This window comes from Amphiura filiformis, chromosome 11, assembly GCF_039555335.1.
Source record: "Amphiura filiformis chromosome 11, Afil_fr2py, whole genome shotgun sequence".
NCBI classification, from domain to species: Eukaryota; Metazoa; Echinodermata; class Ophiuroidea; order Amphilepidida; family Amphiuridae; genus Amphiura; species Amphiura filiformis.
Window position 1 is genome coordinate 67,105,489 of NC_092638.1, and position 15,862 is coordinate 67,121,350.

Here is a 15,862-nt window from a genome sequence, read left to right on the forward strand (position 1 = left end):
TTGTGCCTGCATTATTCAGGATTTATCGCTGCCAATAAAACCTCGTAAACACATGCCTAATGGACTTTAAACAGTAAAAATTGCATTATTGAGGAAATAAAAGTTAACCTTATTCAAATAGTATCAAATTGAAAGTTGATATCTATTCATACTAGACTTACTATTTTTGAACTGTAAACAGTCACTTTCACATCCTATCTTATTCAAATAGGAAGTTCATAAAATCTCCCAATTAAAAAGTAATTTCTGCAACAACAGAAAATACTAAACACCTCAAAAGAAATAAGTCCCCCTCTGAACATGTCGTCATAACATCGTAAGGTTTCGTTTTGTACTAACAAAACTAACTTTGAAATAATTATATGACTGTTTACTAAGTGCTGTGTGAAAATGAGAGATTTCCATGACTTCAGGGCTGAATGAGCCTAAATTGAAGGCAAAAACTGCCCTTTTCAAAAGTCACAAAGTAGGCCTGCTTGTTAACTGCAAGGTGTATTGGGACAAGGAATGGAACTGACCATCTTACAACTCACTGTGCTGAACTCTGCACCAAGGGGATTTGCATGGCTGAATGATCAAGAATCGATACACATTACAGTAAATGTTCACTTGGTGAGGATTTTAAACTGCACTCAAACACATGGGGTTTTCCATTTGTAACAAGCCATGAATCAACTTTTGTGACAAGCATAGGCCTACTTTGTGACTTTTGAAAAGGGCAGTTTTGCCTTCAATTTAGGCTCATTCAGCCCTGAAGTCATGGAAATCTCTCATTTTCACACAGCACTTAGTAAACAGTCATATAATTATTTCAAAGTTAGTTTTGTTGGTATAAAATGAAACCTTACGATGTTATGACGACATGTTCAGAGGGGGACTTATTTCTTTTGAGGTGTTTATGTTCAAACTTGGCAAGCAAATGTTTTTAACCAGTCTTGTTCCCAAGGTAAAAATGCTTTATCTACACATCGTTGGGCAGGAAAAACCTATGTGTCATTGGCCCCTGAAAATGTTTAAAACAAAACTGGCAATAGGTTACATAAGAGGTTTTGCTTTAAACATGTTCAGGGGCCAATGACCCATAGGGTTTTCCTGCAGACGACATTTTCCAAATTTTCTTTAAAAATTAAAAATTTCAGAATTATTCATTTTCATGACCATATTTGGAATTAGCAGGAAAAATGCATCAGTATTGGTTCAGTGGTTCTTGAGATAGTTCTTAATATTGGACTTTTTATATTAAAACATATGCCCAGCATGCAAACCATTAACTCCAAAGGTATGGTACATAAAAGGCATGTACTGTAAAAAGTGGAAATTTTTGCACGATTAATTTTTCGCTTTGCAAATTTTGAACTCTTTCCCTTGTTTTAAAATTCAAGATTCTAAGGTCCTTACATTTATCTATACATAAAATGAATATATTTATGCGATGTTATTTTTGTGGTAGCAGCTTGGGACACGAAAAGCGCGAAAATAAATGAAATGCAAAAATTTCCACTTATACAGTATGTGATTTGTAAAGTCTACAAAATCTTATGTAGATGTCTCTGTTCTTTTTTTTTTTTCTTGCAGCTCTTGATTGGGTACAACCGTGGTCTGATAGTGATCTGGGATAGCAATGATTTCCACGCAGAACACACTTTTGTTAGTAGCCAAGAATTACAAAATTTATGCTGGCATCGGGATGGAACACAGTTCACTAGTGCACATAATGATGGCAGCTATACTGTGTGGAAGGCTGATGAGACTAGCCCAGAAAAGGAACCAATCATTCCATATGGTAAATAATTATATGTATTATACATACAGGGATGTAAATCTTCAGGAAATTTCATGATTTCAGGAAATTTTGCTTGGATCTTCCCTGTACAAAGTATAGCAAAATACACATTTTCAAGAAATGTAAAGACAGTTTCAGGAAATTATGGCAGTGCTTGTCTTCATTCCTGTACATAAACACCCCCACATGCATCCCAGTCCACCCCACATCCCCCAACACACAAACCTCCAAATGAGTTGTTTTGCTGAGTCAACCACCACAAAAGAATATTTCACCCCTTAAAATCAACCCCAAAGAAAATTTCAACCCCTTTACCCCCCAAAAAAAAAAAAAAAACACTTCACACACAATTATCACAATAAACACAGGGCCAAAATGATGCCCACCACCAATATTCTTGTCTTTGCTCCCTCAAAAAACTGACTATGCCACTGAACATGTAAAATACTTGGACCCTTCAAAAAAATGTTTACAAAGACCACATTTGTCCAACAAAGTTTATGTAGTGAGTAACTTGTCGTCAATCGTTATGCAGTGCACGGTGGTAAAGAAACAGATGTAGCCAAGGGTACATCCCCATAGGCTTGTAACTGGAGAATTTTTTTTAGTGCCGGTGGTATTTGAGGGAATTTTTTCTTGAAATTGACAATTTTTTTGAAAATTGCCTAAATTTGGCCAAATTCTATGTGATTTTGCAATTTTTGACACTTGAGTGCTGGGTGTTAGAGTTAAAATTGTTTATCAGTAGTGGGCTCTAAATCTTGAGTGCTTGGCTCTGCCGCCAGCCACCACCCGCTGCAGCTACATCCCTGATCCCCCCCAACAAAAAATGTTGCATTACATAGGTCTGGGCTCATGTTGCCCCACAATATCATATATCATATCATATCATATCATATCATTTTAATATCAGTTCTAATAAGGACAATGAACAATTTGAAAGAAATCATGTATGCATGCTATAGGTTTGCTAAGCTAGTAAACTACTAAAGATTTAATTTTGATAGTTCATTACTTTGTGAATCATGTCATATAATATCTGCCATACATATCACAGAATAGGGCAGGTGAAGGATCAGTGTTTTATCTAGCAACAGATGGTTTAATATATGGGTTAGTACATCTTGCATGTCTGCATCTTTAAAACGGCCTGTTGCATCTCAAACAAGTGGCTGTGCTTGAATAAAATTGGGACTAGTTTTGCAAGTATCAGAGTGCTGCATTTTATATGCAATTTCCTTTTACTTGTCCAAATTACTTGAGCTGTTAACTTTCTTAACAACTGGTCTACTTTTTTAGCTTTGACTATTTGGCAATTGAGTTTTAAACTGTATTTTACAAGTTTTTTTAGTTTTTTTTATCAGTTAACCATCAGCATATTTAGCTTGCCCATACTAGGATCCACAACATGCTCATCTATCAAGACACAGTTCTTTAACCATAATAAATTTGTACATTCATTGAATGACCTTTGCAAATTTGAGTACAAAAACTCATACTCTGCAATTTGAGGCCAAATTTTGCACTGTGATTGTTTAATTGAGGTTATTGAACTATGTCACTGGAATGAGGTTATTGTGGTCCATAGTGCCAAGGCATTTACAGTCTGGATTTTGCCAACAGACAGGTGCTTAATTGGAGCCTTGCTTTTGAATTTAAAAAGCTGAATTTAACTTTACAAGTGTTTAATGACTTGACTGATTGATCACTGTGTTTTCAATGGGCTATTCCAATTGATATCAATTACACCTGCTATGGAATACATGGCCTGAATCTGCCACACAGGTCACTGCATTAACTTGGGTGTTTCAGGGATTGAGTTTTAAGGTGTGCGAGTGCGATCACACACCATAGCACACCTTAAATTGCCTTGCCAGGTGCCATTTATAATTATAGCATACTTTGATTCCTAAGCTTCATATTGAGTGTAATTGAATAGCGCGTCTAAGAGCCCACCTTAACATTTCCAGAAGTGCGATTTGTAGCATGCCTGTTATTTTCAAAACTCAATCCCTGGTGTTTGCTGCACCTTTGGCAAAGCTCAAATTTAATACCTGCCTGATGGCAAAATTCAGCCTGTAATTGCCTTTGGCAAGCTGTAATGCTTGTAGGCAGGCAAGCAGGCAGGCAAGTTGTAAAATACAGCCAACTCAATTGACAACTGGTCCAAGCTGAAGCAGCAGGCAAATTGTTAAAAAATTATGATATTTACTAGTAACCTAAATTACACCCATATGTTTCAGAAATACACCCTGATGTATTAAAAATACACTCAAGTGTATAAGAAATACACTCAAATGTATCAGGAGTACAACCAACTATATTAGGAATACACCCAAATGTATTAGAAATACACCCAAATTTGCAACCCTGCATGGGTAATGAATGCATGAAATCACTTTTTGCATTTTGCATGGAACGAGTGTAAGAATAATTTATCATTTGAAATGTTTACGGGCATTTTTGAAAAAAATTTAACACCCAGATAGAATGAAATTTTTTTTTAAATCTCAATATTTTTTAAACCTTATTTACAAAAAATGGAATTTTAGTACACTTCTACCAATGAATTTTGAAATTTCAAAACAAACTCTGTTATTCTTGATAATAAATATCTTCCACTGCCGGATTATGAATTTCAAATTGAATAAGCACATTAATCAACCCACCCTCCCTCTGCGGAAGACTCTGGCTAAATCTTTCTCAGAGGGTCTATAAAATTCAAATGGAGCTGCCTAAATGCACATAATCCATCTGAGAAAGAGTCATCCTGAATGTTGGTTATAATAACTTCTACAGGTAGATTTTAAATGGAATAGCTTCGATAGCCACTAATTTGGAACAAGTTGTCATTGACTACGTTTCTCTTCATTTAAAAAAATGAACATAAAAATTATTTGGTATTTTGCATCATACACCATTGCATATGAATGAATTGCCGGCATTGTTTCAGCTATGGCATTTTTCGCGCCATACAAAGATTGCCACGTGCATGGGTTATAGTATTTATGATATGAAGCGTTAAATAGTCTATGAATAGAACCCAATGGCAATTGTCATGGTCTGGGATATGATGAGAAGTGCATTGATTGAAAGGGTTGACCTTGGTGTATAAACATCATAAATAATACTAAACTAGAAAATATCAGCAGGTGGTCTGATGTAAAATTATCTGAAGAAGATTTGTTATTTATTTATTAAGGTTTAAATTTATTTGTTTTAATTTTTTTTTTATGTTTAGTTTTAATTCTTTTAAAAAAGTGACCACATGTATAAGTTTCTTAAATTTAGTCATTTAAATTGATAATCAGCAAAACGTCTAAACCTTCCAATTTCCAAAAAGTTTTTTTATTTAGACCTGATTATATTAACTATTAACTATTTGTAACTTTCTATTTTCTTTATTTGCAGGTCCATTCCCTTGTAAACCAATCACAAAACTCCTCTCCTTGACGACCAAAAGGTAAGTTGCTATCAATTCAATAACTAATGGTTTGGCAAAAAAGAGACCTATGTCCATTTGCTGCTGTATGTGTGATTGTAACTCCTACAATGGGGCACACGCTGTGCTGCAGTGAAATCATGCATATCACAGGCAATTGTTGCTGAACCATCCGTATAATGGGCTATTCTATTTGAAATCCTCACTCCTCATGTGGAAGATTTAGATAAAGTCTTTCACAGAGGGAGTATGGGTTTCAAATAGACTAGACAATTGGGTAACTTTCATTTGAAATACTCACTCCAGGTAAAGCCATATTACAAAGGGAGTATGTATTTCAAAATAATGAACCCTACCCAATTCCATTTGATAAACATACTCCCTCTGTGGAAGTCCTCACAGGTTTGTCACCACCTGGGGTTCTTTTCACTAAACTTTACAAAGATTCGCAAGTCTTGAAAATCGTTCGTAACTTACGCAGAGTCACAAGTTCCATTTCACTAAACTTAACTTACAAATGGTACCCTTCTTAAGTAATAGGGATTAGAGTGTGTAAAGTTACGTCTAGTAATGGGTATTTGTAACTTTACAAATGGTACCCTTCTTAAGTAATAGGGATTAGAGTGTGTAAAGTTACGTCTAGTAATGGGTATTTGTAACTTTACAAATGGTACCCTTCTTAAGTAATAGGGATTAGAGTGTGTAAAGTTACGTCTAGTAATGGGTATTTGTAACTTTACAAATGGTACCCTTCTTAAGTAATAGGGATTAGAGTGTGTAAAGTTACGTCTAGTATTGGGTATTTGTAACTTTACAAATGGTACCCTTAAGTAATAGGGATTAGAGTGTGTAAAGTTACGTCTAGTAATGGGTATTTGTAACTTTACAAATGGTACCCTTCTTAAGTAATAGGGATTAGAGTGTGTAAAGTTACGTCTAGTAATGGGTATTTGTAACTTTACAAATGGTACCCTTCTTAAGTAATAGGGATTAGAGTGTGTAAAGTTACGTCTAGTAATGGGTATTTGTAACTTTACAAATGGTACCCTTCTTAAGTAATAGGGATTAGAGTGTGTAAAGTTACGTCTAGTATTGGGTATTTGTAACTTTACTTACAAATGGTACCCTTCTTAAGTAATAGGGATTAGAGTGTGTAAAGTTACGTCTAGTAATGGGTATTTGTAACTTTACAAATGGTACCCTTCTTAAGTAATAGGGATTAGAGTGTGTAAAGTTACGTCTAGTATTGGGTATTTGTAACTTTACTTACAAATGGTACCCTTCTTAAGTAATAGGGATTAGAGTGTGTAAAGTTACGTCTAGTATTGGGTATTTGTAACTTTACTTACAAATGGTACCCTTCTTTAGTAATAGGGATTAGAGTGTGTAAAGTTACGTCTAGTAATGGGTATTTGTAACTTTACTTACAAATGGTACCCTTCTTAAGTAATAGGGATTAGAGTGTGTAAAGTTACGTCTAGTAATGGGTATTTGTAACTTTACAAATGGTACCCTTCTTAAGTAATAGGGATTAGAGTGTGTAAAGTTACGTCTAGTAATGGGTATTTGTAACTTAACTTACAAATGGTACCCTTCTTAAGTAATAGGGATTAGAGTGTGTAAAGTTACGTCTAGTAATGGGTATTTGTAACTTTACTTACAAATGGTACCCTTCTTAAGTAATAGGGATTAGAGTGTGTAAAGTTACGTCTAGTATTGGGTATTTGTAACTTTACTTACAAATGGTACCCTTCTTAAGTAATAGGGATTAGAGTGTAAAGTTATGTCTAGAATTGGGTATTTGTAACTTTACGAACGGTTACTTGAGTTACAAAGGGTTAAAAGTTCAGTTAAATGGACCCTAGGACGTTTCCTCTTGCAATCTAAAATGGGGCCACTTCCAAAATCCCTGTCTTGTCTTATCTCCTCAATGTGTTGTAACTGTATTAAATCGCACACCACAACAGTGCCTTGAAATCATCTTGGGTGGATATAATAATTGGCTAATCCTGTTGAAATCCACACACCCCCTATGGAAAGCATGATCTTAATCGTTCACACAGGGAGTGTGAATTTCAAATAGGTTTACCTGAATGGGTAACTCCATTTGAAATCTACAACCTCGGTTTGGGAGATTGAATTAGTGTCTTCCATAGAGAGTATATGGATTTTAATTACTAGTCAGGCCTTGCCGTTTGAGTCGAGCAATCGCTCTTTCTCGCCACAGCTCGCCCAAACTCAATTTCTAGTGAGCATTTTCCACTCGCCACAGCAATAAATATTGATTTCAATCATTAGTTGCTTGTTATAAATCCTATATTTATGTAACAACACTTGATTTTCTTCCAGTGAGCCATTCCTGATCTTTAATGGTGGCATGCCCAGAGCCAGTTATGGTGACAGGCATGGAGTAACCATTATCCAGGGCAAGACACATACTGTACTAGATTTCACCTCCAAAGTTATCGACTTCTTTGTTATGTCAAATATGGACCCAAAGCAAGGTAAGTCAATACTTTATACCTTTCATATGTTATGTGTATATTGATCAGGGATTCTCAATTATATTTTGTTCACAGGCCACAGAGGACCAAAATCATTTCAAAGATTTGTGTTTCAGGGCCAAATACACCTTGTTTTGCTATGTTTACTGTACAATTCATAGCTGTTCAAGGGCCAACCACATTGGTCAACTGGCCGGATCAGGCCGCTTATTCAGAACCCCGTAATCAGTGTCCGAAATAAGGAAAATATGGAGGTTGTCCCGAGGCCAACTAATGCATAAATTCTGCTTGTCCTCAAAACATTTTGATTGTCCCCAAATGTGTCACATTTTTGGAGGTAAAATATAGTGGTTGTCCAGGGGATAAGTACATAGCTCAATTTGGTTGTCCCCAGTGATTTTTGGACAAGAGGATAAGTGCTTATTTCGAACACTGCCCGTAATAAAGGGAGCCAAACACAGTGAATGATTAATAGATCTCTCTCCTGATGACGTGATTAATTCATGTCAGGTTTCAAGTGTAAGGGCTTTGATTCAGTTCTAACTGTATGCTATAGATAAATTATTTACATTAATTGGAAATACCTATTCCATTTGAAATCCATACACACTATGAAAGACTTGATCTTAATTTCCCACACAGAGGTGTAGATTTCAGGTGTAGAGTAGCCCATTCAGGTAACACCGCTTGATATTCACACTCCCTGTATGCGTGATTAAGGTCATGACTTCCATAGGGGGTGTATGGATTTCAACTAGAATAGTCCCATTGTACCTTTAAATTGTCTTATTTGAATGTAATGTAATGAATTGTGTTCATCCTCAGAATATGATGATCCTCACACACTTGTAGTCCTGGCAGAAGAAGAAATTGTATTCATTGACCTGCTAACTGAAGGGTAAGTAACAAACTCACTGATTGGTTAATTACATGATGTAATAATCTCAGTTACCAATCGAAATTATGCTTTTAAATCTCCTAGCAACCTTCATAACCCCAATTTCTTTGTCTTCTCTTTTTCCTTCCTTCCTTTGCCAAAACACACTTAGGGTGTTAGAGTTCACTATCGAAATTGAAGCAAACCAATGTATATCTATAGGCACCATATGCCAGGAGGCACACACTTTGAGTGCCCCACCCACTATCTCAGGGCTATGCTTGTTAACCAAAAGATGATATTTTCTTCCTTTTTTTCAGATGGCCATCGTTTACATTACCCTATCTATCTGCCCTACACTCATCAGCTATCATATCATCACACCATGTCAGCAATGTAACAGAAGAACTATGGGATAAACTTATTGCAGCTGGAGAAGCACAGTCTGGTTCTACAGCAACACAGAGGGTGAGTAAACATGCATACATACCCCACCCACCCCACCTCACATACACACCCCCACATGCGTACAGACATAATTATCGCAGCTGGGGAAGTACATTCTAATTCTATAGCAACACAGAGGGTGAGTTAACATGCATACACACCCACAGCAAATCATAATAGTTTTCTTGTAACCAATCAGCAGGTAGTACTCATGGGGTTGACCTTCCACCATTCTTACCAAGTTGCTGATTGGCTCAGCAAATCATAATAGTTTTCTTGTAACCAATCAGCAGGTAGTACTCATGGGGTTAACCTACCACCATTCTTACCATGTTGCTGATTGGATGAGCAAATCATAATAGCCTTCTTGTAACCAATCAGCAGGTAGTACTCATGGGGTTGACCTAAGACCATTCTTACCATGTTGCTGATTGGCTCAATAAATCATAATAGTCTTCTTGTAACCAATCAGCAGGTAGTACTCATGGGGTTGACCTACCACCATTCTTACCATGTTGCTGATTGGCTCAGCAAATCATAATAGTCTTCTTGTAACCAATCAGCAGGTAATACTCATGGGGTTGACCTACCACCATTCTTACCATGTTGCTGATTGGCTCAGCAAATCATAATAGTCTTCTTATAACCAATCAGCAGGTAATACTCATGGGGTTGACCTACCACCATTCTTACCATGTTGCTGATTGGCTCAGCAAATCATAATAGTCTTCTTATAACCAATCAGCAGGTAATACTCATGGGGTTGACCTACCACCATTCTTACCATGTTGCTGATTGGCTCAGCAAATCATAATAGCCTTCTTGTAACCAATCAGCAGGTAATACTCATGGGGTTGACCTACCACCATTCTTACCATGTTGCTGATTGGCTGAGCAAATCATAATAGCCTTCTTGTAACCAATCAGCAGGTAGTACTCATGGGGTTAACCTACCACCATTCTTACCATGTTGCTGATTGGCTCAATAAATCATAATAAGTCTTCTTGCAACCAATCAGCAGGTAATACTCATCCCGAAGTTTGTCTTTTATATCTCTTTCAGGATTGGCCATTGAATGGAGGCCGTAATCTTGCCGAACCCCCCATGCACCATGACTTGCTACTAACAGGCCACGAGGACGGTACCATAAGATTCTGGGATGCCTCTACTATATCCCTCAAATTCTTATACAAGTTGGATACATCCAATCTATTTCTGACAGATGCGGACGCTAATGGACAAGCAGGTGGGGCAGATGGAGAAGAAGATGAATGGCCACCATTTAGAAAGGTGAGGAGAGGTTTTGAGTAGTTCTCAACCGATATGGCATTTGTCTACCGATTCGATATATCCGATATCGATGTTGTAATATCGGCCGATATCATCAATTATCAGGCCGATCCGATATCCGATCCGATAATCGGTTGAGCCCAAGTTTTGAAATAGTGGTCTAAATTTAAACTAACCAAAACTAGAGTTAGACAAGCTTGTTTACCCTGATTGCGAAGATAAGGCTGCAAGATTGCTAATAGAACATTAACAATAACTGAGGAGATCAGACTTACATTCTATAAAAGCATGGTTTTCAAAAGTTTTGTAAATGTGTAGCAGGGTCCCATGTTAGACCAGCTATTTGGCTGAATTGGGCTACCTGGATAAATATAATGAAAATAATAAATATCAATAATAAATAATAATAATAATCTTGGCTTTTCTAAAAGGAAATTAAAAAATTGGAATATATCTCAAAAATATGTACAATTAAAAATTGTTGTAGACAACCAACATTTCTATTACCTACGAATTTGTCTAGTGGACATCAAGATTATATTTCTTATTTAGATGTGGTGAGAAGTGCATGGGGTCACACTCATATATTTTACTGCACTATTGTGGGTATAAACTCAACTTATGCTATTGTGCCCCTCTCCCAAACAGGAATATAGCGGGGTATTAATCGCTAGTAATTGGGTGCAAAGTTGGGTAACTTGATTGACAGCCTTGTCCCCATCAAAATGGAGAGTTTGTCCAAATGTTACATATGATGTAGATTCAACATCTGGGATGTAATGTAAGTGATATCGTTGCTGCTCTTCTAGAATGTCCGCCCCAAGTATATACCATATCCAAGCTGCTGGGGCAACTTCACTCAAAACTTGGAAAGAGTTGGTTTTGGTGATGACCTAATGTAAGGTACAAAATAGCATGCAAAATGGGCTATTCCATTTAAAATCCACACTACCCCTGTGGAAGATTTTGGAAATATCTGCCATAGGGGGAGTATGTTTTTCAAATGTAAATGGCCACAGCTGATCATTTTGAAACCCATACTCCCACTGTATTATGGCTTTACCTAAATCTTCCACACTGGAGTGAGTATTTCAAATGGAAGTTACCCAATTGTCTATTCTATTTATAACTCATACTCCCTCTGTAGAAGATCTCCCACAGGGGCAGTGTGGATTTTAAATAGAATAAGCCCAATGGAGTTTTAAATGAGAGTAATAGTATAACTTTCTCAATTATTCCATATTCAAACATGTGTTTTCCTTTCTTCTCTCAGGTGGGGACATTTGATCCATTTAGTGATGATCCACGTCTAGGAATACAGAAGATTGCCATGTGTCCTCTGACAGGTACCTTAGTTGCTGCAGGCTCTGCTGGACAAGTCATGTATATGAAGATGGGAACAGATGAAGTCGAAAGAAAAGTTGAAGTAAGGAGGCAAACAACTCTTGTTTTATTTGTAGACGAATAAACAAATTTTATTACCCAGTAAGGCAGACCATATTCCCTTCTAAGATATCAAAGTATGCGAGGCATACTGTTTTTCCGTCTGGATGCTATAGCTCTTTAATTTTTTTATTTTCAAAAAAAGTTGAATATTATTTAAAAAAAAATTAATTTGCAACAATGTGCGACATGCGTCATGTGGAGACAAGCATTGCCTGGAAATTCTAGTTTGTGTGTATTTGAATTTTGAATCAGTTTATGTGAACTCTCAATTTCCAGATGAAAATTCTTACCAAATTAATGATGATCTTACTGGTAGTGTTCACATCATTAGTCCAGGCTTTGAAAAGTAATCAAATCAGAGGAGAGGGGCATTACTTTATTTGAGCAGATTTAGGGGTGTAGGAAACACCCATTCCACATCCACTTAATAATGATCTTGTTGGTAGTGTTTACATCATTAGTCCAGGCTTTGTAAAGTAATCAAATCAGAGGGGGCAGGGGCATTTCATGATTTAAGCATTACTTTATTGGAGCATTACTTTATTTGAGCAGATTTAGGGGTGGGGGAGACACCCCTTATGTATCCACCTCTTTCTATTATTAATGCTAGCCCTCTCTTTTACTTGATTTCACATCTCATTTAGCACTTCCAAACCAAAATTGTTGGTGAACAGGACAAGTTTGTATGGCGAGGTCACGAGGCGCTGCCCATCAAAGAGGACTCGGTCAAACTACCTGTTGGATTTCAAGCTGAGTTCACCATCCAGTGTGAACCCCCTGCAGCCATCACATCATTGTCATTACAGTCAACGTGGGGATTGACGGCAGTAGGAACCAGCCATGGGTTTGCTTTGTTTGATAATGTACACAGGGCCATCATTGGTGCAAGGTAAATACTGTATTCATGTCATTAAACACTCTGTCCCTATTTAACCTCCTGCAGCCATTACATTACTGTCATTACAATCAACTTGGATATTGGTGACAGTATGAACCAGCCATGGGTTTGCTTTGTTTGTATGAGCACTTTTGAAATTCACCTTCCCAGCTCATCCAAGGTGGCTGCTACATGCTTGTTCCAGATCACACTATTGTATCATGCACACAGGAGTGGGATTTGCAGGAATCTGGCTTGCCCGTAGGAAGCAGCGATTTAAATCACTTTATTTTGTCCCCAAAAAGTGATTTAAATCAACTTTTTCATTTTTTATGATTTTTGATCAAAGTAAATTAATTTCTTTCTTAATTTAACTGTCTTACTTCATTCCTACTATTTCTACAACATTTGGATGCAATTAAAATACCTCTCTGATGTCATGTTATCTATTTGCTAAAAATTCATCTTCAAGGTGCAGGATTCAACAGGTTTTTCCCCATGATTATACCAAATTGTTTCTTTGATATTTTTACATGTAAAAACATGTTTTGAATTTTTGTAAATACCTGATAGGATTGTGTATATGTCTAGCATTCCACTGGTCTTGTTTGACTTTACCATGGAGTATAGCAGTTCTTGGAATAAAAAAAAAAAAAAAAATTTAACTAAAAAAAAATCTGATCAGCAACCCTGGTAGGAAGTGTTAAAGTATGTGACAGGATTTGATCCAGTCATACCAATGGTTTTTTTTCCTAGGTGTACATTAAACCCCAATGATCTGTCAGCTACTGGTGAGAACCTGTCCAGGAAGAAGTCCTTTAAGAAATCACTGAGAGCATCTATTCGTAGGCTGCGTAGGAGGAGGGCGCCTGGTGCAGAGAAACCCAAGACATCGCCAAGGAGGGGTGAAGCAAATGCATCACCAGTAAGTGTACAGTCTATTCAGAAAAAATAATCTGCCCAATAACAGAGGTGTGAATACTGCTGTGATATGGTTTACCACAAATCCCCTTTGAAATACTGACCAATTAACAGCCCTCTTGGCATAACAAGGCAAAAGCGACCAGTGAGAGGGGGATTAGTGACATTTGATTTGCACATGCATGTGGCAGGGATTATACCCAGCTGTGAATCTGGCCAGGAAGGGCTATTATCAACTAGTGAGCAATTAGTGGTCTTAGTTTAGATAGACTGAATGGAGTATAGACAAATTCTAGTTTTGAACAATATCATTTTTGCTCAAATTTGTGTATTTTTTCACAACGATATTCCCTGTACTTGATTTCAGTGGTGAAAAATATGCACAAATTACCACCAGACTCCTTCATAAAATATAAAAATTAACACATGTTTAATCTTACCCTAGAGGAGCAAGTGCACATAAATAAACATTGCAGGGAAAACATTCGAACCGGTAACCAATGTATTAAATACTAACACAATGGTGTAACCAGTTGAGCCAAAGAGGGATGATGTCAAACAGCAAATGATTGAATGTTGGTTATCAATTTCCTAGCAGGTGGCATTACAAGTATTTCACTGGGTCTGCTGAGGTTATCACCTAAGTCTGCATATATCCAACTTTATTTATTTTGACATTGTTGTGGATGTTGTTGAATTCTTAACATTCAAGTTTCTTGGTGTTTTTTTTCTTGTTCTCAGGATCACAGGGAAGCCTCAGGCGATGCTGACATGGCCCCGATGGAACGAAGGATTGAGGCCAGGACGGAGGAATCCAAGACTAGTATGGTTAGATTCCTGTACTTTGCCAACACATTTGTCAGAGACAGTAAGTTTGTGTGTTAGTTTATCTCTAATAAACATGAAAAATGGTTATCTTGGTAGAGTTTAAACCGACACACACAACTAAAATTGTTCACTTACGTGAGCTTTCAACACTCTGTGTCTTTATCAAACTGATGGTGATTGGGTTACTGATCTGGGTAGTCACATAACGAGCTGGCGATTTTTTGATGGGAATAAGCAAACTATGATGAAATATATCAGTGATTTGTAAGTGATTCCGTGCGGGGATTGAACCCAGGACCTCTGGTTTACGAGACCAGCGTCTTAACCACTTGGCCACGGGAGCTACATGATTAGGCAGACTGGGAATTCAACCTATAAGTGGTCGCTCAACCCTACCTCCTTCATGCAAGTCATCCCATAGTATATATGGCTTGAACAAGCGTAATTAGAGCATAGTACAGCATAGTACATGAAAATGGTGGCTTTTTCAATGGGAATACCATACTATGATGAAATTTTTATTATAGTTATCGCCTATACCCTGGTCTAATATGTGATATGGTTAGGGCAAAAAAACCCAGAAGAACCTGTCTCAAAGTTGCTGTGCACATGTTTTTGTTGCAGTGCACATTTGTCTTGGACAAATTGCCTAATTAATTGTTTTCCTCAAAAGCATATTTGAAAAGCATTTGTTTGAAGAATTATGTAATTAACACTTTTAAATTAGTAAAAATATTTCTTTGCATGTTTAAGAATGCAAGTTTTGAAAGGTCAAAGCATCTCAACTTTTCTCAAGCTTATTTTGACTGACCTTGCATCGAGGGGATAGAGGATTTTAAAACCTTTTCTTATTACAAGGAGCCAAGCTACCTTATCATAACCTTGTTGATTTTTCTTTGCCATTGCAGGTCATACAGCAACCCCGTCACTGTGGGTAGGCACAAATATGGGTGCAATTCTTATTTATACACTCAATGTACCAGAGGAAAGCAAACGAGGGGAACTTTCTGTCTCAGCGGAGATTGGTAAGCATTCTTTGATAAAAGTGAAAATGTGCAATTTTGCATGATTTCTTACAATTGTGAGTGGACGCGGCGAATCGGCCGTAAACTCGGCAAATTGTATTCTGAGTTAAAGTGTAAAATGTATGTGAAGGTCAGTATTCATAGGTGTATCAATTGCTATTGCGATAAGTATCTTATCAAACGCTGTTTAAATCAATCAATAATACTACTGCTGAAGAGGATAATAAGCTTCTACCTATTTCTATAGAATAGTTTTTGTCTTTGTTTGCTTTGGCTAAATCCTGTTCAAGTGGTAGATAACAAAGCATTGTATTTTGTCTAGGTATGCATAATCAACAATGAACAATGAGAGGATATTTCTGAACCTCGTTGACTTGGGGATGATTTGAAATGACCGCCAATTATGACTGTTGGATATTTA

General features: G+C 37.0%; 1 protein-coding gene across 1 annotated transcript in view; it reads left to right on the forward strand.

Moving 5' to 3' along the window:
* Nucleotides 1-15,862, forward strand: part of LOC140165174 (LLGL scribble cell polarity complex component 2-like) — an 83,841-nt gene that overhangs the window by 37,512 nt on the left and 30,467 nt on the right. The window contains exons 8-18 of the mRNA XM_072188616.1: nt 1,576-1,783; nt 5,195-5,246; nt 7,575-7,729; nt 8,555-8,627; nt 8,927-9,074; nt 10,117-10,344; nt 11,618-11,770; nt 12,435-12,679; nt 13,424-13,592; nt 14,330-14,456; nt 15,325-15,441. Of these exons, the coding sequence (XP_072044717.1) occupies nt 1,576-1,783; nt 5,195-5,246; nt 7,575-7,729; nt 8,555-8,627; nt 8,927-9,074; nt 10,117-10,344; nt 11,618-11,770; nt 12,435-12,679; nt 13,424-13,592; nt 14,330-14,456; nt 15,325-15,441 (1,675 nt within the window). The remainder of the gene's footprint in view (nt 1-1,575; nt 1,784-5,194; nt 5,247-7,574; nt 7,730-8,554; nt 8,628-8,926; nt 9,075-10,116; nt 10,345-11,617; nt 11,771-12,434; nt 12,680-13,423; nt 13,593-14,329; nt 14,457-15,324; nt 15,442-15,862) is intronic.